Raw genomic sequence first — 25,380 nt, forward strand, 5'->3', positions numbered from 1 at the left:
TATATATATATATATACATAGTTAAAAATTAAGTTATTATTTATCTTTTAACTTCTCATTATTTTTACTATTTTTATAATAATTACTTGAATCATAATTATGTTCTCTCTTTCATAATAAACGAGCTGACCTATGAGCCGGCTCAAACTCGTAGAATAAAGCTCATACTCGAATTCAAACTCAATTGATTTATCAAACTCGAGCCAGAGGTGACTCAAGCTCAACTCAACTCATTTACACTCCTACTTATATTTATGACTTAGAGCCAAAAGCCGCCCATCTTCCAATTCTATCTAAATAACAGACCTAGGATAGGAATTAGCCTTCCCCAAGGTTGATACCTGCCCTTCAGAGAATACAATACCTGGGTGGCCCTAATATCAAATAGGATAGATACTTGAAAAAAATTATCCATATATTAATAAAATTAAGTATATAAAGTTAGGTATTTGTTTAGAGCATCTCCAACCGAACGCCAAACGTGCTCATGGCGTCGTAGCGTCGTTTGGTCGCTCCAGCCCAACGCCAAATCTTCCGCCATTTACTTGCGGGTGAACAGTGCGACGCCAATATTGGTGTTACACTATTCACCTACGTTATTTTGCTATCTCAACCGGAAAAACACGGGAAAGGGAGAATGATCGTTATCGCGAAGTACTTAAAATGCAATTCGATTGGAGCAGCACCACGGCATTTTTGAGTTTTGCTGTATTTTACCGTGAAAAATGGAGTTTTCCGTTGGAGATGTAGCAACAACATATTTATATGTGAATGATTTAGGCTTTATTTGGGACAGCAATTTTCTAGTAAAAAATTTTATGAACTCTAATTTTTTTACTATAAAGCTACTTAAGAAAAATGAAACCTTAGCTTAACTTTTCATGCCAAAATATAATGAAATATTTACAGGATATGATTCCAACCAAAAAGATAACACTGAAGCAAGTTAGTACAAGTTTTCCCTCAAAAGAACAAAAGGAGACTCGTTACCATAAGCCCGTTGATAGAAAAATGAAAATCTTAAGTATATTTCTAAAACTCAGAATGGAAAACGCTGCAGTCTTTTGTCTCAAGGGAAGCACTGAAGGAAAAGAATGTATGTTTCAACTGAAAAAGACATTTGGATCTTCTTCATCTGAATCAAACTCGACCTAGAAATTAAAAAAAAAAAAAAAAAAAAATTGCAGCTTTAGAAACTGACAAACACAATTGATGAATCAGGGATCAAGTTGAAAAGTTTATGGCAGAGAAGAAATAACTGTATTAAAAGAAAGCAGATTATTGCTTCATTTGAAGCAATTTTCTTATTGTATTTTAAAGAAGCTTTTGTATTAAAAATTTACTTTAAGAAATAGTAGAGAAGCCGTCCCTAACAAAGCATATATCTCAAAATAGTTTCCTGCCACAAGAAAGGATGAGTATCTTGATATGAACTTCCAACTGCAAGAATTTCAGGATGTAGAGACAAACTTACTTTTAGTCGCTTGTGATTGGTTTATTTCAACAAAAAATGGAGACAAATGAAAATTTTTACTCCCACTTACTAAACACTTCAGTGATGCAAGAATTTTACCCACTATATTACATGAAATTATTCTCTGAGGATATGGACACTATCCAGAGACGAATCAGAACGTGCCACATCACTCATTTGTACCAAGTGATGTGGCACATTCTGATTCACCTCCGGACGGTCCGGTGCCCGCACAGAATAATTTCTCCTGCATTACAGTTGAAAACCAAAAGGTGTGACAGATGTTTAAAAAGTTGTGCAATCATTCATAGTTTTCCCTCATATGATTAGCCAGGTACAATAACACAATTACTTCAAGGCAAAAAAATAATCATTAAAATGATTGGCATCATTTAACCACGCATTAAGTAAATATGCCCGTAACAAATATTTTCTATGTTTTTTTTCTCCATTTCTCGTTCAATCTAAAGTTTGCATTTGCACAAGCAAAAAAGTGAAAAAAGCAACAAAGATGGATTACTTACATTTTCATCTTTGTACCATTTCCCTTGGCCATCACGCTTCCAACCGGCAGCTGTGAATTGGAGTTCCTTCGCCCGTCGCTTTCGAAGCTCCGCATTCTTATCTGAAATCATTTTAGAATCTACTGCAGTAATCCTCTCACTACTGTTCTCATTGTGGTTGAAAGGCACCACAAAGTTTGTTCGTTGAATTGGTTCAGATACATGATCTGAAAGAAGGGTTAATGCAGTAGCTGTGGCTGGATTGCTTCCATCATTTAGATTATAGCCACGGATTCTGTCACAGTGAGTCTCCAGTAGGACCTGCCTTGTTTTCTCAATCAATGGCTTATTTTGAGGCTTATTTTGCACCGCAGAGCCCTTCAATTTACTGGATGGACAAATAGAGCTTGAAATATCGCTTGTATCACCAGATAGAGCAATTCTCTTGTTTATTTCCTCTTTTATTGATAGCTCTTTTTCCTTCAGTTTGGTTTCGGCTGCAATGTGACGGGAGCCCTTAATATGCATCTATAAAATTGCACTTATCAGAAGTGAGAAATGACGCAAAAACGTATTATGACAGGTAAACCTTTATTGATGAATTAGATTTTGTCCTAAGATAAAGCTCATCGTTGAAATAGCGAGAGAGCAATGAGCACTACTATTAGCACCTAAATTAGGCACACTAAAACATGGATGCAAGTAGAAGTATGGTGCATCTTTAAGAAGGTTTGAATCTATGAAGCACCGACACTCCGCTTAAAGAGGGTATGCGCTGTCGGACACGTGACGGACACGGGCACGCGTCGGACATGGCATGGACACGTGTCCAATACGGCATTGGAGTGTCGCAATTTAAAAAATTAAAATTAAAATCGAACACGCGTGTCCGACACGCGTGTATGGTTATTAAATGAGGTATCGCTAGGTACATGCTCGGTACTGCTCCGTACATGCTCGGTACTCCTCCGTACATGCTCGGTACATGCTCAGTACATGCTCGGTACCGCTCAGTACATGCTCGGTACCGCTCAGTACATGCTCGGCACTGCTCAATATATGCTCGGTACCGCTAGGTACATGCTCGGTACTTCTAGGTACATGCTCGGTACTGCTCAGTACCACTAGGTACATGCTCGGTACTGCTAGGTATATGCTCGGTACCACTCGATATCTTCCCATACAAACAACTTACGAACTTTAAAAACAAGCAGAACTTCAAAATTACTCTTACAATAAAATTTTGTTCCGGGGGCGCTACCCCCGGAAACCTCCGCAGGGGGCAACGCCCCCTTGGACCCCCGACAGACCGGCAATTATTGTGGTGGCACCTACAAATGATCTTATTCTAGGGTTGAATACACATCTACTTAAAATTCCTGACAATGAAATAAAATGTGTCTTAAGATTACTACGTCGCAGTTGATTGCTTGTCATTTTTACTATAATGTCACCTTAATTTCTATATATTATATTAAAAAATTATTATGTCGTGTTCACGCCGTACCTGTGTCCTATATTTTTAAAAATTGCCGTGTCCCGTGTTCGTGTCGTGTCGTGTCCGTGTCGCCGTGACCATGTCGGAGCATCATTGGTTTGAATAAGGATAATTTAAAAAGGAAAATATGAAATAATTAAGTTTTTTATTCATTTATTTTCACTGCCATGCATAGATATGTCAAATGAAAATTTGATTTTAAGATAGAGTGTATTATTAGAGATTGGTTCATTAGATTAAAGGTTCTAAAAAGATTCAACTTAGTTGTAAACCAAAAAATTATTCTCCAAGAAATAAAAAATTTTCAATAGATCAATTTATTACATAAAAGGGTCTACGAACTAATGGTTGAAGGAGAAGACTGCTTCTCCAAAGTTACAGATATGAGCAACATATTTTTCATACATCAGTCATCATTCCAAAATAAAAAAATATTCAACATCAACATAATGCCCAAGGTTTTAAAAACCGGACCGGACCGGCCGGTTCAATCGTGACCTAATCAGTCGTCCGATTCGGTTTTCTTACAGAGCTGCCTCTGAATAAAACCACCCAAAAACCGGACAAGCCGCCGGTCGGACTGGTAACCGGAAAACTGTGACCGATTTTAAAGAACCGCCCGATCCAAATAAAGCGCTTTGAGCATGGGTTTTCAATAACAGCATGATTCCTATTCCCCTCTGTCTTCACTTCATTCGCGTGAATAACCGCTTCCAGAGTTCTAGTTACTTCGTCTTCCTCTCGACGGGATCTCTTCGTTCGCGATGTCGACGATGGACATCTCTCTAACGAAATGAAACCAAAATAGCATTCCTCTCTCGCATCGCAATCCCTTCTTCTCTCTTCTTGAAATTTTGGGATGTAAGTTTTTTAAAAACTCTAAATTTTTAGGTTTTGTTTGATAGTTTTTTTTTCTTCTGTATGAGTTCAAGACCAGTGGGATGCTTGTTTGATGAAAAAAATGCAATTTTTTTGCCAAGGATGCAGGCGGTTCCGCGGGATTTGCAATGGAGGAGATGAGGCAAGTGCTCAGGAATCTAAACCGTAGCTTTTTAACAAACCGTTTGGTATTTCTGTAATTTCTTTTTCTCTGCTTAGATATATATATACATGTAACTACAATCTGCAAGTTCGAATACAGTAGTCTCTATTTTTCTCTTTTTCTTCTCTCTTACTCATATCACCACTGCTTCAGCTATTGTCTGTATCAACCTAAGAAGGGTTTTTGTTATGGTAACTTGAAATGGTGAAACTGTTTTAATAATAACTATTTATTTTAAATGCTTGTCTCTATTTGCTAAGTTACAGTTCACTTTGATGCGAGTGTAATGGGGAGGAAGGGGTAATTGTTTGGTTACATATGTTTATTTGCAAATGGTTTAAAATATATTGAAATGAAAATGGAATTTAGAGTGAAGGTGTTAGATGAAAATTTCTCATTCATTTTATAATTTTTAATAATATTATTATTTATTACGTCATCCGGTTTGACCCCGGTTCCACCGATCGGACCGGTCGAGCCATGAACCTCTCCTTCTTCCGGTTTGTTGTCCGGTCCGGTTTCAAAACATTGATAATGCCTTTATCTGACTACGTGGGGTCAGCTACATGAATTCTTTTTCTACATTGTATCCTTTTAAGAGTCAAATTTTCATTTAAATCTAATAAACAAAAGTCATTTTCAATACTTTATAACCAAGTCTTTTTAGATCTATCTCTACCTTTCTTAACATAGGCCAAATCTAATACATCTACTCTCCTAGCTGGGTCATTGTACGACCGACATTTTATTTGACCAAACCATCTAAGAGGACTCTCTCTAATCATATCTATCGCTAAAGCTAATTCAACTTTTCACGTACTCGTTTTGCATTCTATCTCTAAGAGTAAAACCACTCATCCACCTGAGCATCCTCATATCTACATCACTTAACTTATTTTTATGCTTATCTCTTAATTAACAACATTCTGCTCCATAAAGCATTGCAAATCTCACCACCATCTTATAGTATGTTCCCTTAAGTTTAAGAGGTACTTTTCTGTCGCACAACAAGCCCGACACATTCCTCCATTTCAACCATCCAAATTGAATTCTACTAATAACATCCCCGTCTATTTCATTATCACTTTGTACAATAGATTCGATATATCTAAAGCGTGTACTCTTTTTAATGACATGATCGCCCAAAATAACAATCTCCACACTAGATCTATTACTACTAAAATTACACTCCATGTATTTGGTTTTAGATCTTATGACTCTTAAGGATGGCCTCCCTATTTCAAGTTTTTCTTCAATTCCCTCTCTTGTCTTATCAATAAGAAGAATATCATAAGCAACAAGCATACACCAAGGTACATCCTCTTACAAATGTCTAGTGAGAACATCCATGACTAAAGCAGAAAGATATGGGCTTCAAGTGGATCCTTGATATAATCCAACTGAAATAGCAAAATAATTGATCAAATCATCTTGTGTTTGAACAAAGTAATAATTCCTACATACATATCCTTAATGACTTGAATATAAGTATTAAAGATAAGTATTATTAACTACTTTCTTTTTTAGAACTCTCAAGAGCACTTCTATGTGAGCTTTATCAAATGTTTTCTCTAAATCAATAAATATCATATGTAGATCCTCATTCTCTCTATATTTTTCCATCAAACCTCTCAATAAATGTATAACTTCCATAGTAGACCTACCCGATAAGAATCCAAACTGATTTTGAGAAACATTAGTATCACGTCATAATCTATGCTCAATAACTCTTTCTTATAGTTTTAATGTATGACACATTAATTTAATTTCTCTATAATTCGCGCACACTTGTGCATCACCGTTATCCTTAAAAATAGAAACCAACACACACCTTCTCCACTCATCTAGCATCTTTTTTTGTCATCAAAATAATATTAAAAACTTTCGTAAGCCAAGAAATTTCTCATCTCCTAGTCATTTCCACACTTCTATTGGAATATTATCGGGCAACAATTTTTTCACACTTCATTTTCTTTAAAGCATCTCTAATTTCGATTTTACTAATACGATGATAAAAATAAAAATCTCCTATTTTATTTAGAATGCTAAGGTCACTAAAGTCATTCATATTCTCATAATCTTCATTGAGAAGCTTATCGAAATATCGCATCCACCTAAAATATCCTCTAAGGAAATAAAAAATTTTTTACCATAAATAAATGAATATAAACTAAGGACCTATATATATATTCTACGCCCAAACTCTATGGGGAAATTTATTTTCCTTGCCATGCATATATATCAATTGAAAATAATTGGATTTTGAGATGTGTATATTATGGGAGATTGATTCTTTAGATTTAACATTAAAGATTCAACTAAAGTGTACACCAAAAAATCAATAGCAAAAATTGTTCTCCAAGAAAAAAAAAGTTCTCAAAAGATCAATTTATTACGTGAAAAGGTCATGACCCAATGGTTGAAGGAGAAGATTGCTTCTACAAAGTTATGAATATGAGCAACATATTTTTCAATTTATTACTCATCATTACAAAAAAATAATTTATTACCAAAAATAAATAAATATAAACTAATATAAAAGGAGATCTATTATAAAATGTGATCATCAAGAATAACATGATCTAGAAGAATTGAGGTGTGAAAGCTATTTATATTGGATAATGTTTAATTGGTAAAATGTAATGTGTTGTGCTTTGTTATACAAAATAGAATTACTGCTACTGTAAAAAACAATGAGCTGTTCCACAGATACATTCTTCATGATTGTGACTCATGGAGGATATGGACTTGTAGAGTAGAGAGTGCCCTTGAAGGATAGGGTTTCCAAGATATGTATTCAAAAATAACAAAAAACTATCTTTTGATCAAAGAAATGCTCCTAAACAAAAGCCTAACCCCTTATTTAAGGAGAAAAAATAAATAAGTTAGTTAATATAATGCATTGATTGATCCAGTGAATATCACTACCTTGTGTCATCGTTCATCCTATCGTGCACCCTTGTGTGAGTCCCTGCCTCCTCCTGTCTCATTGTGCCCCGCACTCATGACCGACTATCCCCTTTTTAAATATTCTTTTGTTAAAAAAACTCTTGAAAATTCAGCCAATATTATCAGTGTGCATATTAGCCTTCATTATTACAACACCAAAAAATCCATTCAATCAAACATAGATCTCAACACAAGCATTTGAATAAACAAAAATTATCAAATTTTGGGACCATTTTAACTCTCTTTTTAGCAAACTTACACCCGAACTGTAAATCTCAACCAGAAAAATCTAACGAGCCAAAAATTGCCCAATTTATACATCATTAAGAAATTAAATGCTTGAATTGCATTATATGATCACGTGGGATCAATACAAACTGTCCAACGAAGTGTTTTAATTTTTATCAAAATTACTATAATGTTCTTCTCCAAAAATTTATAAATAAATCATATTTCCGCACATTTGAGGTGGTTGAGATGAGGTCATAAGAAGTTTCAAAAGAAGAGATGTCAAACCTTCATCCACCAACATTAATGCTTTCCATTGCCAACAAGGTTGACACCTTCTATGCCTAACAAAGCCAACGATCGCCATCACCATCAAGGCACATCAACTGTCTCCATTAAAACTGATGCCCTTCATTGCTAACAAGGTCTTCACCCCTCATACACACCAACACCATTGCCTAATATCACCAAAAAGCTTTGAAATTTATTGTCGCAAATAAGCATCTATTGTTACCAATAAGGTTGACATCCATTATTAATGCTCATCGTCAACACCAACATCAACATCCATAGACCCTAGCAAGGTTAACATTTGTTGTCGACACTAACCCTAATGCCCGCCTAATGCTCGCCCGTCAATGACATCAATGCAAATGCTCATCATCAGCACAATCACTGATGCATGTTATCTCTCCTAAGTCAATGCTTGCCTTCTTGGCCATTGGCCACCCCTAAAAAGAGAACAACAAAATATCTCGCCAAGCATCGCTTGATGACAGCTCCACTGCCTCAAACCATCTATTATTTCAGCCATAGAAGCCATCTTCTATGGTGCATGCTTCTTCTAAAATGCATCTCTTACATTGTATTAATGTCATCTCCAATTATAAGAAAGGACATCAATTGTAATCTATGAATCATACTAGTGGAATAATTTCAACTATACGAAACCCCATAGTTTTCCCCCTTTCTTCAGTCTTCAACATAAAAAATTACATATCACCTATAAGCTACTTTTGAACCTATTTATATATGTGTGCAGGATTTTCATACAAGTATACAGCACTAAGATGATACACTCTCTCACTATATCATAACGAATGTTCTATGCAAATAAAATAAGATGTGTGGTATAGGCCAGCGACAGACGCTTGCCCAAGACAAAACAAAAAAACAAGGCAAGCATAACTTTCAGCTGAATTAACAAGACCGCTTGCTTAAAGCCATTATGAGGATCAATTTCAAGTTTTAATAACGACAGGAAGAAGAAACGGAATCTTTTTATCCATATAGGAATAACCACGCAAGCCCTAATTACAGCAGAGTAAAGGTCACAATTATCAAGAACAAACCCCACAATCGCATTTAACAGTTCATGGTAAGAGCCACCAGAATCGATCATTGAGCAAAAACTCAGGAATTTGTTTTATGGCAAATACAAATAACGCGATATAAGGATTTTGATTAGGCAGGTCATGAGGTAAAACTAGACTTACAGATAGGATCAGAGGGGAATCAAGGACCGGTTTATGGGGGCATACGAGGCACGCGAATTTGCCATTGGAGAGCTTTTTATAAAAGGAGTCGCCAGTGGAAGACGATGAAGTGGATGAGAGCAGAAGATCATCAAGCCTCCTCTTTCTGTGATGAGCTTCTCGTGCCCAGCTATCACCACCGAAGACGCTCATTAATCCCCTTCTTTTCTCCCGCTTTTCCTCCACTACTCTATATCAGTTGATATCACGCGCGCTTGCAGCCCTCGACCCTAAGCGAGGTATCTTCAATATTTCAACCCTTTCCAACCTATCCGACAAATTTGTGCGGTCACTTTTTTTTTGTATTTATAAATTGTATTAAATATTTTTATATCAATTAATATAATTATCTAGGTATTATTACTTATACCAAATGTAATTATGTTCTAGGAAAATAAATAATTTTTTGCTGAAATGACCGGATATTTTTTTCAAAAATAAGTCAACTCAGAAATAAAGACAGCTTAAATTTTAAAATTTGGAGAGATTTATCCTATTAATTTTATTAGAAACTAGATATTGTCTTGATAATTATTTAATTTTTATTGATTCCAAAGAAATTTGCTTTCCTTAAGGATTTCTCACGCGAATTTAATTTTATTTAACTTAGAATATATTCAACACATATACAAATAAATATTTCGAATATATATATGTATGTGTGTGTGTCCACGCGCGCGTGTCAATTTCGGGACACAGGTTGAATTCGGGTCAAACCCGGAACTGGCCCGACACTATTTATGTTCGGGTCAACCCAACCCATTTTTACAAACGAGTCGATTTTCTAGACCCGAACCCAAACCACTTCGGATTCGGGTCAACCAAATCTGACCCGTTTAGGGTTTAGGGACAACGCGGCAGTCGGGGCAGCATCAGCGACAGCAATGTCGGCGACCGGCGGGGTAGCGACAGCGGTGCCAGAGACACAAGTCACGGACGCGACGCGAAGCACAGAGTCGCGGACTCGACGCACGGAGTCGCGGACTCAACGCACAGAGTCGTGGACGCGACACGTTGCAACGCAGACCACGGGTCAGGCGAAGCAAGTAGGGCCGGCGGGATCGCAAGGCAGGCAGGAAGGGCCGATCAAGACTGATTTCTAGGTTATTTCGAGTCATTCCCAGATCAACCCAAATCCTACCCACAAATATTGACACCCACATATATATATATATATATATATATATATATATCTCTTCTCATCCCTTATACGTTCTCACCTTCTTGTTGATTGATGGCGATTGCGGAGCAGCTCTGAGAAGGCTGGGTGTGACAGGAGTCGAGGTGAGGAAGCCTTCGCAGCTGGAGGCCATTGAAGCCCTCATCATTCCTGGAGGAGAAAGCACCACCATGGCCAAGCTCGCCCACTACCATAATCTCGTTGGTTCTTGTTTCTCCCCCTACTGTTTATTCTATAAATTTTAATAATCTAATGTGAGAGCTACTCCTTAAATTAATGTATTTAATCTTTTTTTTATTATTTTCGGATTTGCTTATTCGTAGATTAAAAAATGATTTATTTTTTTTATTTTTGGATTTTCTTTGATGAGTTGCAATTGCTTTGCACGAAGTGATTCCTCCTCGACCACCGCCGGAACCTCGCCGGACCACCGCAGCAGCTCGCCGGACCATCGTCGGAACCTAGCAGGACCACCGCCGGAACCTCGCCGGACCACCGCCGGAACCTTGCTGGACCACCGCAGGAGCTCGCCGGACCACCGTCGGAGTCTCGTCGGACCATCACCAGAGCTTCGTCACACCACCACCTTAAGACTCGACGTTCTGCTTAAGGCCCGACGTCCTGCTGAAGGCCTGACGTTCTGCTCAAGACCCAACGTTCTGGCCCGACGTTCTGCTGAAGGCCCGGCGTTCTGCTCAAGGCCCAAAGTTTTGCTCAAGGCCCGACGTTCTGCTTAAGGCCAGACTATCAACTAACACCAAATTTCTATCGAACAGTTGCTAGTTGTAATCTAATCGCCCTTGGAGGCGAGTCAACCCTTTGTAATCGACTCAAATTCTAGTGGAATCATTTTTAATTGGGCTAAGTCTCGTGGTTTTTCCCCTTTTAAGGGTTTTCCACGTAAAAAATCTTGTTTTCTCTGTGTGTGTGCTGAATATCCGTGCAAAGCTAATACGTATAGTTAAAACTCTATCACCGTGTATATTCAAACCCACAACAAATTTTAATTTTAAAACTAAATATAAAAATTTTTAATTTAAAATTAGCAGATAAAACGTGCTCATTAGCTCTCAGCCTCTCAACGGATAGATTATTTTGTGCAGAGACAGGACGCAGAACATCATCCAGAGATCAATCAGAATGTGCCATGTTGAAGTGATGCATTATGATTAGTCTCGACATGACGTTCGGAGTTCGCACAAAATAATTTCACCTCTCAACGAGGAACCAAACAAGAGCATCGAGCATCAGTTCACTTCGATGACAGTAAATAACTGTTAACGTAAATCCTGTAGCAAAAAATTCTCAATCAATCAATGGATAACAAACCAATTAAACATTACAATAAAATGGGTATATAAAATTGACACATTGCATAGAACATAGACAACAAATCCTCACTTCAAAAAATCCACACTAATGGCGGTAGATTTTGGCCAAAACTTAGTCATAAAACTTCCGAAAGAGAGAACTACCGAGGACAAGAAGGATCTTAGCTTGATACTTGCTTTACCTTCATGCTGCAAGATTTATAAGAACAATGACAGAAGCCAAGTCTTCAATCAAACGGTTAGTTCTCATGTAGTTTCTCCATTTGAGCAAAGTTGAAATTGATCTAGAGAGTAGAATTCTATGCATTGTAATCATCCAAGCCCAAGTCCCTTAGTGCAGCACTGGCAGCATCCCTGCAGCTGTCGTGGCTTCCCTTAGCTTTCCTAATCAGCTTCTCAATACCAGAGCTAAGAAGAATTATCCTATCAATGAACAATCCAAATCAGGACTCAAATACGGTTTTACAAGACGTATCAAAATTGATTGGTTCATATGGAAAAATAATTCTTAAAATGAAAGAAAAAGGCACCATGCAATTTAAGATTTTTTTTGAAGTGGCTGTAACTGTTCAAAACATAAGTGTAGAGTTGTTGTGGGAATAATATATATATATATATTCTCTTTTTAAAAAGGTCCGATTATAACTTCCTTATCACTATCACATTCTAATATATCTAGCTATTATCTAGTTATTAGAAATAGCTCCTGACCACAGAAATCTCTAAAATAAACAAGAAATATGTAACAAACTGATAGGAAATACTTGAATATTTCAAGTAAATCCTAACAAGATTGATGAAAACAACGAGAAAACTTCACGAATCTAATGAAAAAAAATAGCAAAACAATAGTTTTTATGGTGGAAATTAAACAACGGAAACAAATAAAAAAGATACAATTGATCCTCAATTCGAGAGGAGGATCATTCTCTCACAATCTCTAGACGAATGTAGGGCCCAAGACATCAAAACAAGAACTCCGGAAATCAGCCACCTAAACAAAGCGTAACCCTAACCCTGATTCCTCCCTCATACTTAAAACATACAATTAATCATTAAATATTTTTGAATACCGAATAAAAAAAATACAATTAATCATTAAAGCCAAAAGACAAATTAGCTCTTGTCACCCCCTCTTTTGACTCCAAACATTTGTATTTGAATCTCTAGTGGACCCCACCTCTCTCTCTCTTGCCACCGCCCCTCCTTTTGTACACTTGAACTGGGCCATTAAAAGGGACCGGTTGGAGCTAGGCCGGTTCAGGCTGAACCGGCCTAACACAAAAATACTGATGGCAATTTTCTGAAAAACAAAATTGTAAAAAGCTGCCTTAAACAAACTCTCAATAGTAGTACAAGCACATCTAGAACACTAGCTCAGTAATCAGTATGTAATGATTAAGCTAGTGGCTGTCATACAATAGATAGTAGATACTAAAGGCTTCAGTTGTGTTCAATGTTTTGATTTCCAGGCCTAGGAACAAAATCATGCTAACTTTCAAATACTAAAATCCAACTTCCCATTGAAGCTACCCAACTTAACTTGAAATACCATTGGGCAGATTTCTCAATATACATGTCTCTTATGTTTTCCTATAAAGTTCAGCTAACACGAGGTCCAAGAAGCAAAATGGTAAGATAAAAACACTGTTTGATTCAGCTTCCCTAATGTGCGTTTATGTCATCCGACAAAAATAGCAAAAAAAAAAACTTTTCACCATTTGCTATTTGTGGGCAATTATCTTTCATATTAGAATGCCAGATTTCAATCAGAAATGTCTATTTTTTAATAGATTTGTAAAATGCATGATAACGTGCGTCGCAATGGTAATCAATGTTGCATTGGACCTTATATAAAATTTAAAGCCTAAGTTGCACTCCATTCCAAAAACAATCGCTTTGGAGAGCTTCAGCCATCGCATATATGAATTACAACAACAACAACAACAACACGTGGGGTCGGCTACATGAATCCTTTTTCTCCATTGTGTCCTATTAAAGGTCCAATTTCTCATTTAAATCTAATAAAGAAAGGTCATTCCTAATATTTTCTAACCAAGTCTTTTTAGGTATGTCTTTACCTTTCTTAACATAAGTCAAATCCAATACCTTTACTCTCCTAACCGGGTCATTGGAAGGCTGCCGTTTTATGTGACCAAACCATCTAAGGCGACTCTCTCTAATCTTATCTTCTACTGGAGCTACTCCAACTTTTTCACATATATGCTCATTTCGTATCCTATCTCTAAGGGTAAAGCCACTCATCCACCTGAGCATCCTCATCTCTGCCACACTTAACTTAGTATTATGCTTCTCTTTTAATGGCCAACATTCAGCACCATAAAGCATTGCAAGCCTCACTACCATCTTATAGAATTTACCCTTAAGTTTGAGGGGTACATTTCTATCACATAACAAGCCCAATGCATTCCTCCACTTCAACCATCCAACTTGAATTCTGCTGATAATATCCCCATCTATTTCACCATCACTCTGAACAATAGATCCAAGATATCTAAAACATGTACTCTTATTAATGATTTGATTGCCCAAAGTCACAATCCCCTCACTAGGACTATTACTGCTAAAATTACACTCCATATATTCCGTTTTAGATCTACTCAAGCGAAAACCTTTAGACTATAAAGTTGACCTCCATAATTCAAGTTTACCTTCAACTCCCTCTCTAGTCTTATCAACAAGAAGAATATCATCAGCAAAAAGCATACACCAAGGTACATCCTCTTGCAAATGTCTAGTGAGAACATCCATGACTAAAGCAAAAAGATATGGGCTTAAGGCTGATCCTTGATGTAACCCAACCGAAATAGGGAAATACTTGGTCAAATCACCTTGTGTTTGAACACAAGTAATAGCTCCTGCATACATATCTTTAAAGATTTGAATATAAGCATTATTAACTCCTTTCTTTTCAAGAACTCTCCATAGCACTTCTCTTGGAACTTTATCATATGCTTTTTCTAAATCAATAAAGTTAATATATGAATTACAGAAATAAAATTAATATTAATACCGGTTTTCAGGGTTCCTAGCCACCAGATTGCGGATCATGAAGCAAGATTGCCTTTGCAATTGATGCACAGCAGGGAACCTCTGCATTGCTTGGCTTGCTAAATCCCCTGCCCCTGCTTCTACTGCAAGGGCTGCATTCACTGGAGATCTTAATGATAGCACGGTAATAATTGACATAACCTACAATATGAATTAACTGAGACTTATGAATAAAAGGTTATTGCAATTTTTAAATACCTATACTAGAAGTAAATGCCCAGTAGTATAATAATTATGCCAAGGTACCTCTTGCAAAATAGAAGGGTCCTCAGAAAATCTGGAGCACAATTTCATTAGTATGTCAAGGCCACCTCTCTGTACAATAGCGCCCTTGTTCTCATCACTCCCTGCCAGCTTAAAACAGAAAACAGCTTAAGATAAGTCAATATACTTTTCTATTCAGGGTTCAGTTGGTAATTAGGAACCATGTTTTGAAAAATGATGAAGTTTGTTAAATCTTTCATTTGGTTCGATGTATTTAAACACCAACAATGATTTCAAGCTCCACCAACCACTCTCTTGAAAAGAGCTGGTTTCAATTTAAAACTCATAAGTGAAAGTAAAATCAACATTTTTCTAGTACCTTAGACAACAAAGAACAACAGGCTCTAGAAACGGCTTTATCGCTGGTTTCATTACAGTCATCTATACATTTCAGAATAATATCAATGCCGCCACTTCCAGTTACTGAACGACAAATTTCATCCTGTAGAAAAATAAAATTTTATCATTCTTAAACCATAAATACAAATTGAAGTTCATGCTTAAGAAATGCACTCTTCATATGATAAACATGCGCATATAATATACAGAAACTATATGCTCTGAGACATTCAAATCTCTAGAAAGGCATTTAAATGCCTCATGAGGATACTTCAAGTAAACAAGTGGTACGCAGAAGTTAATCCCACACCCTATCAAGTTCATGGAAGAATGATAAATGAAATTACCGCCTTACAGATATAGATACACAGTTGTGAAGCTTGTTACCATTAGGCTCAAGAACTCTCATAAAAAATTATATATATATAAATAATAAAAAAAAAAAACTCTCCTTATGTAAGGAAGAAAAAAAAGAGCTTGACCATGCAGGTAAACATAGGCACAGGTAGACATAGGCACATCGGAAATACACTTCCTTGAAGAAGCATTATAATTACTCCAGTATTACATAAGTGTATTACGATTTTCTAATATTATCAAAGCAAGAGCACTCAATCATAAGGACACAACTTAAAGAAACAACATAAACATTAAAAAAAAACAATCTTTTGTTCCTCAGGAATGGAGGGCTGGCGCCTGGATGAAGGTATTATGGGCATGGGGCTAATCTCAAGATATTAGCTTAGTGCTGAATAAAAAGAGTATGTTCAAATCTCAAATGAAAATGAATTAAGAGCGAGATTTCTTTGTTTTGTTAGTAAATGACATGAGATAAACCTAATTGAAAAAATAGCAAAAAAAAATTCTGTAACAATTGTAATGCATATCAAGGCCAATTCTGCATCATCACATGGAATTTACAAAAAAAAAATCATTTTCCAAGCATATTTATAGCTTATATTTTTAGTTTAATCTCACCAGACAACTTATTTCTAAAAGCTGATGTATAGAAGAAAAATAATTAATAAAAAAATTTCATCATCAGTTGTAAATGAAATTGAGAATTTAAGTAGTCAATCACAGACGTATTTCATTTTGTGTTAAAGAAGAGCAAGTTGGAACCAAGGACAAGAAAAATTTGTAAAATTTGCAATTCAAGTAAACATCGTTCAACAAACTCACATTGACAGCAACAGCCTTTAGAGCAATGCATGCCGAAACTAAACTACTTGAACTCAGCCCATCATGAAGTGCATCAACAAGAGCATCTGCAATACCAACTTTAGCGAACCTTCTAGCATATCCATAAACCTGTATCCGTGATTTCAATCAAGCAAAAATCCATACAATGATGTGTAATTTTGAATGGAAAAGAAACAAATCAAATTGAACAGTCGGCACTAATATTAAACAATTTGTATAATCATATTAGTAATAAACACGAATGCATAAAAGAAATAACCAAAATGCCTCAAATTACAGGAACCATTATTCAAGCTTCTTCACTAACAAAGGAATTTTGATGTTCACTGACTTCTCTCATCAAAACAAAGGCTCCAACATAGACAAATAAAACATAATTCTTAAATTCTCAACCTGCACAAACAATGCCAAGCGCAAAAATATATGATGGCTTAATTTATTAGTCATAGACATATATCTTATGAGTATAAAGATATTGCCTTAAGATAACGTGGTAAAATTTCTAAGAGAAATTGTTAATATTTCAAGAGAGGTTTTGTTGAGACGGGCAATTTAAATTCTTTAGAGTTTGTATGAGATCATTTTTTTGTTTTTTGTTGTTCTTTTGCTTTTTTTACTTTTGCTTTTAAAAGCATATTTGTTTAATCTATTTTCTTTTCCTTTTTTTGTTAGAACAGCTTTTTTTTTCAAATACTAGATGCAATTTTTAGGGATTTTGAGTGTTCTTAAAAATAACTATCACCATCATTGAACACCACCTCTAGCCACCACCACTGGCCACCACCACTGGCCACCATTGCCAGCCATTTTCGACCACCGCCATCCACCACTATCGGGAACCACTAACTATCACCTCCATTGCCACATAAATCAACTTATCCAAATTTTAATAAAAATAAGAATACGTTTTTGAGATATCAAATATGTTTCAATTCAAATATACATAAACAAAATAAAATACAAAAGCAATCCCAAACTGCCCCTTGGTTGAATAAAACCGAGTATGGAATAAGATTACTAGTTTTATTAAGAAGATTTTCATGAAAGTTCTAGCGGAGTCAAGAAATAGATCATAAACTGATAAGAAGTTTTGATTGAAACATGAGAAAGGTATAAAAGGTCATCAATGAAACATAAATATTCTTTCAAAGGGTGGAAAAAAATTAAATATTATTAAAGTTTATATTGATTATAAAAAGTTGGAATATTGCAAATAGTATAATAAACAAAATAAAATCTACAAGTTTATAGATGATTTAAGGGAATTTTTTTTAAGATGGTTGTGAGACTTGCAATCCTTTATAATGCAAAATGTTGGTCATTAAAAGAGAAGCATAAAATTAAGTGTTGTAGAGATGAGGATGCTCAAGTGGATGAGTGGCTCTACACTTAGAAATAAAATACAAAACCAGTCTATACATGAAAAGGTTGGAGTAGCACTAGTGGCAAATAAGATTAGAGAGTCGCCTTAGATGGTATGGTCACATAAAATGTCGACCTTGCGATGATCCTGTTAAGAGAGTAGATGTATTGAAATTAGTCTATGATAAGAAAGGTAGAGGTAGAGCTAAAAAAAACTTGGCTAGAAAGCATTTAAAATGACCATTTTTTTTATTAAATTTAAATGATAATTTGACTCTTAATATGGCACTATAGAGATAAAGGATTTATGTAGCCGATCCCACATGGTGGGATAAAGATTTGTTGCTATTGTTGTTTTTGTTGTTGTTGCTGCATAAAGAAGGTTGATGAAATTTTAAAAACTAAAGTTTTGTTTATTTGTGACATTTTTTTGCTTGCTTTGCTTCAAGAAGTAGGTAAAATGCTTTTAAAATATGATTAAGTACTATTTGTTGTCTACTTGATGAAAAGTAAAAACTTAAAAATGCTTTCAAAATAGCTACCCCGCAACCAAAACATTTAAGAAGCCCAACAACAGCTTTTTACAACTTTAGTTCATTTAAGAATATAGGAAATGTTCCAGATTGTGTTTACAATACAAGAATAAAACTCATAAGTCATATGATAGGAGAGAGTAATGAACCACAAGCTTACAAAAATTACATTCATTTCAAAGAAAAAATTTGATTTCATACCATAAAAATCTTCTATATAAAAGATTTTTTAGCCAAGACAATTAATAGAAAAGTATACAACAAAAAATAATGTTCATATTATTTGACATATGACTAAGTGCCATAAAATTGAATTGGTACAAAGTACAAACTTAAAGTAGAATGGCGTGTGTGCCAAAGATATATGAAAACAAAGATCTAAGATCTAAGATAATGCAGTGACTAGCAATAAAGTAATTATGGTATGACCAAGAAGTTTTCAATTATAATAGGAATACATCAAAAAATAATATTGAGTCTAATTCTTTTTGTATTGATTGTGGAGATGCTTACAAAGAATAATCATGGTGAGAAGGCCTTGGAATAGCATCTAGCATCTAATAACAATAATTATACAATTAAAAATTACCATGGACAGCTAAATATTAATCAAATTTAAAGGAAATTACTAGCATGTGAAGTGTTTATGAAATGTTAATCAAAATTCAAGTTTTAAAGCATACATTAGTCATCAACAAAGATGGAGTCAAAGATACATATTCAAGGGGAAAAAATCAAACGATGATAAAGAAAATAACCCAAAATGAGAGAAAAAGGGGTTGGGTCAACCCAATTGGCATCGTGCCACTCAGGCATAGCTTCAGGGCTTTATGTCAGATGTAGGTTAGCTGAGCCAAGTGAGTCAACCGCTTGCTAAAATAATTGGGCTGCACCAAGCTCAATCAAGCCACCCTTATTCATTTGAACCAAAATAATAAGAATGAGGCCAACAACGATAGGTATTGCGACGTCTTGCCTGACAAATAATAGGAGAAGTAGGATGGGCTTTTACTACTAGAGCTATAAGAAACTCAAATCCAAGGTTATTTTCTTTATCAAATAACAAAAACTGGATTTATTTATTGATATCTAAGTGTTGCAAGGAAAAAACCTTATCTTCATTACAAAAAACTTGTCACGATACAAGATATAGGAATAGGGTTCAATGCACAAACACTTCTAGAACTTATAATGGCCAAAATCTTCAAGGAACACCTCATGTTTAAGCTTTCTTCTTCATTAAGCCACCGCCATGGCAGGTGAGTTTAAAGCAAAATCTTGCTTACTGCTCACTAAATCATAGATGAAGGAATCATAAGTAGTTGATTGAGGGAAGAGTATTGCTACAACACAATAAGGCATTAAGGCTTTAACAAGAAGATGCTAAGTTTAGGTTATAATATCATGATTGTGTTATCAATTTATTGTTTTAGGTTTTGTAAAAGCTCAACTTTAGTGATAAATATATATATCAAAAAATTTTAGATTATAGTTTGCATTATGTTGTTGTAGTAGGGTTATATGTGTGAATAAAAAATTGTGTAAAACTGAAACCTAACATTCTACTAAGATAGAAGGCAAAAGCCTTATTTTATGATTAATGAAATATGAGGAAATAATATTCTGTAAGCCTCCAAGGATGACCTCCCCCCTTGGATCTCCCCTCTTTTCCTCTCCTTGTGAGTAGAGATGATTGGTAGTTAGGATGAAGATAAAGGTCTATCGTTGTGTGTTGTGGGCTTCCCCCTTCAATATCTTTCATGTTAAGCTTCTTTATCTCTCCTTCCAATCATCTTCATCTTCTTCTCCATCTTCTTCCTTTTATTTCTTTATCACTTAGTATTAAAGCTATTTTAGGTCCATCAGTCAACTTTATTTGTTGAAAAATCTCTTCAAGTTTGCTTTTTAATGACTTTTTATAGTTAGATTTTTTTAAATATCAAATGAATTATATTTTTCTTGAAATTTTATGTGTGATATTACCTCTATGTAAGAATACTCGTTAGAATTTCATGGCATTACGAATTAATTTGTTCCTTTAAAGAAATTTAAAATCTAGCCTTTTAAGTTCTTTCCTGAAGAAGTTTCAACTTTGCATAATCTCGATATTATAATCATAAAGTCCTAGTTTGTGATATGAATTAGGTGAATTAGTGTTTTGTTCTCTATATCCCATATAAATTTTCTCAAGACACCCTCTTTAATTTTCCATCATAGAATTCCCTATTTCCCAAAAATTGAGCCCTAATCGAACCCTAACAATACTCCATCTAAATTACCCCAGTCCGCAAAAAACTTGCTAGCCTAATCCAAACTCACCGCCAAACCAACCCCCTCAACTCACACTTGATTTTTTTATTTCTAATCAAAGAAGTTAAAGCATTGTCAACTCAGTTAAAAATTGGTTTACTCCACTTAAATGATATGTAAAATCAACGTGACCCTTCATATTCCCAAGATTATTTTATTCTTCACAAAATCTCAAACACATTCATTCCCCACACTACTAAGTGCTATGGATGATTCGCTTCATCTTCTTCCATTAATAACACAACTCCCCACTTCCATTAAAGATCAACAACCCCAAAAAACTTTTACAATTCCTCATTTACATTTAATCTTTCACATAATTCCATAAGCTTCACAAATTTTAGCCTTTATTATAACTTTGTATTATTATTATAACTTTGTATTTGACTGACCCTTATCCAACTCCTTTTACATTTTTTTTTTCTTATCTCTTTCTTCATGAATCATCACTCTTATACTTCATATTATCTAAGAAATGCTTCTCATCATCCTAAATCTTAATCATTCAAACTCAAGGAATGGCTATCATTCCTCAAGGATACTCCATGAAAATAATTCATCTTATCATCCTCCAACTTCTTGGAAGTAATGCAAGGATATTCATTTTATTATTTTTTATTATATTAGATTATTCATGAGATTATAGCTGCCAGAATGCATAAGCCAAGGAAAATAATTACTGTTTTTTTATGGAATTAAAATAGTCTCTTTTTAGCATCTTATCTAGGGATCAATTTCTTTATTTTTCTCCTAGTCATGAGATTCTTTATTTTTTTTCTCTTCACCATTACTTCCCTCCCCTCATAGCATTCATTCATCACCTCTTTCTCTTCAAATTTGATTCTTCCTCTACACTATATTCTACCATTTTCAACAATTAACGAACCAAATGTCCAACATGATCTTATCTTTTGCTAACTCATTTGTCATCACACAAGTGGTTCTTCCATATAAAAAGTTGGAAGGAAGAGATTTATACTTGGTAAGTTAGATTGGACAAATATCTAAAGGATAACATCATGCTTTCACGTAAACAGTACTTGTTTGATATAGTCTGCTACGAGACTATAAACCAAAGCTCATATTCATCTATCAGACTAGAAATATCTCATATTCAAGTAAACCTCAAAATATTCTTGCCAGATACACGAGTAGTTCTATCATTTTTTAAAAAAGTTAATTACATGAATAAAAGGCATGTGCCCAAAAATTTAACATGTTAATATTATGGCACATCCAAAACAACTTTGGGAAAATAATTTGTTGTTAGATTAATAGGTAATAGATAAGCATGTACATATAAAAAGAAAAGAAAACATAAATTAAATTTTTAATATAAAGAGGTTGTGCATATTTACATAAACATACTTGAGAAGCCACAACTCGATTATCATCAGGAGTTAAAAGGATGCGAATGGCATCATATAAGCTTTGTGGACAGCTTCTAGTCTGTTCTCTCAAAACCTTTACAAGAAGCTCATCAAGTTTTAGTTCCATAAATGATTCCTTGAGGACTTCATTTGCAGTAGAAGCTGCAGCAATGACAGAAAATCCATTGTCTAGTATGGTAGCATTTTGGAAGCCTTCTTTAAGAATATCCACAACAATTTTAGGACCACCACTTTTGCCAAATGTGTCAGTACTTTGAACATCTGTGGGAAGAAATATGCATACTAAACTATAAAACTCAAGTGGATATTGAAAAAAATATAGTACTGTAAACTTATCAAGGGAAGCGCGACTCTAAATTATAATACTGTCCTGCAAGGTCACATAATGAGCAGATGCATTCAAATGAAATAGCATTACATTCCCAATAAAATGGATGTGTTCCTTCGAAGGAAATCATATTCTTGATATGAAGCAGCAGCACAGTCAAACAAAGAAAAGGACTAATAACAAACACCGAACTACAAAGTATCAGAAATGCAACAAAAACCAACAAAACTACCAATAGGATATAATTCATTAAACAATGTTTGATATTTCTTCTAAACAGACCAAATGTAAGATAAAGGATTCTACCCTGAAGAATAGAACTCAAAACCCTTAAGGCTGTAACCAGAGGCCTCTCCAATCTACCATAAAGTAAGCCGCATAATGAAGTTAGGAGCTCCACCCCGCCATTCTTTCTTGCAATGGCAGCATTTTCCGATCCTTCTACACTGCACAGATCATAAAGCTTGCCAAGCATCCCATCCATTTCCTCCAGATCCGCAATCTCATCAGGCGCAACTGCCATTCTGCCTTCCAATTTTGACAAAAAACTGGTCCTTAGCCCATCCAACAATTTCACGACAGGGTCATCTTTCGCACTAGTTACTCCAGGAACACACTTAACAATCCCTGAATATTTGCAGAAGGAAATGTCATCAAAAACACAAACCATTTGAAATTACTACATTAGTAGGAAAAACCAATACACTTGACAAATGCCAAATCCTTGTCCAGGGAAATTTCCGTAAACAATGAAAAAATAATCAAAATTATCCTTAGATCATCTGTTTGTGGTTAACCACATTACGTGCAATATTTCAACCCAAATACTCAAGAAATTTCTTATACTAAAATTCAGGGCAAATTGCTGGGAAAAAAATAGTTCGGTTTTAGCGACTAGAGATTATCAATAAAACAAAGAAGAATAGGCTGGTAAAGTCGCCTCATACATTGATGTGCAAACTCAAATGGAACTGGTAAAAAGGTTAGAGGGAGTGAGAGAATATCTGCTGACCGGAGAGGTCGACCCCTTGGAGGGTTAGGGTTTGCAGTGTATCTTCGAGAGCCTCATCGGCATCCATACCGAGATCTTCCATGTTCTCAGCCACCATCGCCTCGAACGCTTGCTGGGAGATCGTGCGCTTAGATGAGCCCATCCTGTAACGATTAACATATCGCACTCATACAGCGTAGTTATAAACCCCGAGTCAAAAGACTCAGGTAGGGGAAAATTAGTGGGTTCGGACATCTAACACAGTTTATAGGAATTAGTTCCAGTTATGTTATTCAGTATCGAGCAGAGCTCAATATTGAGTAGCATCGAGCTTGGTACTTAATAGTACTGAGCCACTGTATCGAGTAAGGGGTGATGTGATGCATTTTTTTGGGTTCTGGACAGTGTCCGGTGTCCGAACCCAATAATTTTCCCATGAACATGAGAAATTATTTGGTGCGAAGTCCGGCCTTTCTTGCCTTATATACATTTCATATTATATATAAATCATATTAACAATCATCACATACATCAAATATAATTATCACTATAGCATTTGTTTGCTTGTAATATGACAATTGCATGTTTCACTAAGTCATTAGTAATGCATATTATGTCTTTTATGTCCAATAATGATATATTGATTTCTTATTATTTTATACTCAATATTATCCTAAGAAACGTCGGACTTTCGACGGACCACCAAGTGACGTCAGATTTTCATCCCCGTTTGTCACTAGATTTCAACCATACGATTGACATTTGTAATTTTATCGCACTCAAGGACGAGTCAGCCCACTATAATCCACTCGAATTCTAGTGAAAACATTTTCAACTGGGTCAGACACCGTGATTTTTTCCCCTTTCCAGGTTTTCTAGATAAAAAATATTGTATTCTCTGTGTGTGATTTGGATATCCATACAACTCTAAGACGTATAATTATAACTCTATCGCCGCGTGTATTCTAGCTCGCAAAAGAGCTCAAATTAGACAGGTTTTGTATCATTAGATTTATTTTATTATTGAAATATTTGACTATGAGTTTATTAAATTTTGATCTTTGATGATCTTAAATTTAATTTTAAAAACTTTTAATTCAAATATTATTGGAAAGACACATACGACTAAGATAATTTTAGACTATTTATTAATTCTTCCAAGAAAATGATATCAAATTTTATTTGAATTTGAGGTAAAATTTTCCTAACATTTTTCTAGGAATATAATATTACTCATGGAGTTATCTAAAAAATTTTATAATTGGTATTTTTACATACATAACACTCAAAACACTTCTATTTACATATCTCACACCCAAACTTCACTTTTTATTGTTATACCACCTAAAATCCCTAACACTCACCAAATACAACACTTCGTTTGCTTATGTTAAATGAGCATCTACAAACTGCTTTGCTTTTAGCGACTTTCCCTTGGTTGGTCGGATCTCATTTTTCTCGGCTAGGTATTTTCTTCTCCATTTCAACATCTCTTTTTCCTCTTTGGGACTTTTGCATTTCGCTTGGAATGATTTTTGGCCTCCACTCCTCCATAAGCCGCATAGGTATGTTGTTCTTCTCTATTTCAAAATATATGTTTTATGTTTTCAACAAATATATGAAAGTAGTGTATTCATAGTTTTTCCTGGTTCAAACAGAGAGATTTCTGGTGTATCATTCACTAAATCTGATTTAAATCCATCCCAAACTTATAAGTGGATGAAGAGGTGTGACTGGACAAAAAGTTTTCTGAAACTTAAAACATACCATGATTTCTAACTGGTGAATAAGAAGATTCGGGAACAAGAGGAGGTCATAGCTTGGTATTTCATCAATTACCTTCCAGC

General features: G+C 35.1%; 2 protein-coding genes across 2 annotated transcripts; both read right to left on the bottom strand.

Moving 5' to 3' along the window:
* Positions 1-1,000: 1,000 nt before the first annotated feature.
* Positions 1,001-9,468, bottom strand: LOC110115490 (sodium channel modifier 1-like). The gene is made up of 3 exons (XM_020848740.2): positions 9,191-9,468; positions 1,999-2,505; positions 1,001-1,151 (listed from the first exon to the last, which is right to left on the bottom strand). Exons 1-3 carry the CDS (start codon positions 9,380-9,382, stop codon positions 1,104-1,106), a joined length of 747 nt encoding a protein of 248 aa, XP_020704399.1. The 5' UTR covers positions 9,383-9,468; the 3' UTR covers positions 1,001-1,103.
* Positions 9,469-11,699: 2,231 nt separating this feature from the next.
* On the bottom strand, positions 11,700-23,767 carry LOC110115478 (armadillo repeat-containing protein 6). The gene is made up of 8 exons (XM_020848725.2): positions 23,555-23,767; positions 22,849-23,169; positions 22,192-22,475; positions 16,598-16,726; positions 15,396-15,518; positions 15,059-15,166; positions 14,775-14,953; positions 11,700-12,163 (listed from the first exon to the last, which is right to left on the bottom strand). Exons 1-8 carry the CDS (start codon positions 23,694-23,696, stop codon positions 12,040-12,042), a joined length of 1,410 nt encoding a protein of 469 aa, XP_020704384.1. The 5' UTR covers positions 23,697-23,767; the 3' UTR covers positions 11,700-12,039.
* Positions 23,768-25,380: the final 1,613 nt, after the last annotated feature.

The sequence above is a fragment of the Dendrobium catenatum genome, unplaced genomic scaffold, assembly GCF_001605985.2.
Source record: "Dendrobium catenatum unplaced genomic scaffold, ASM160598v2 fragScaff_scaffold_1483, whole genome shotgun sequence".
NCBI classification, from domain to species: domain Eukaryota; kingdom Viridiplantae; phylum Streptophyta; class Magnoliopsida; order Asparagales; family Orchidaceae; genus Dendrobium; species Dendrobium catenatum.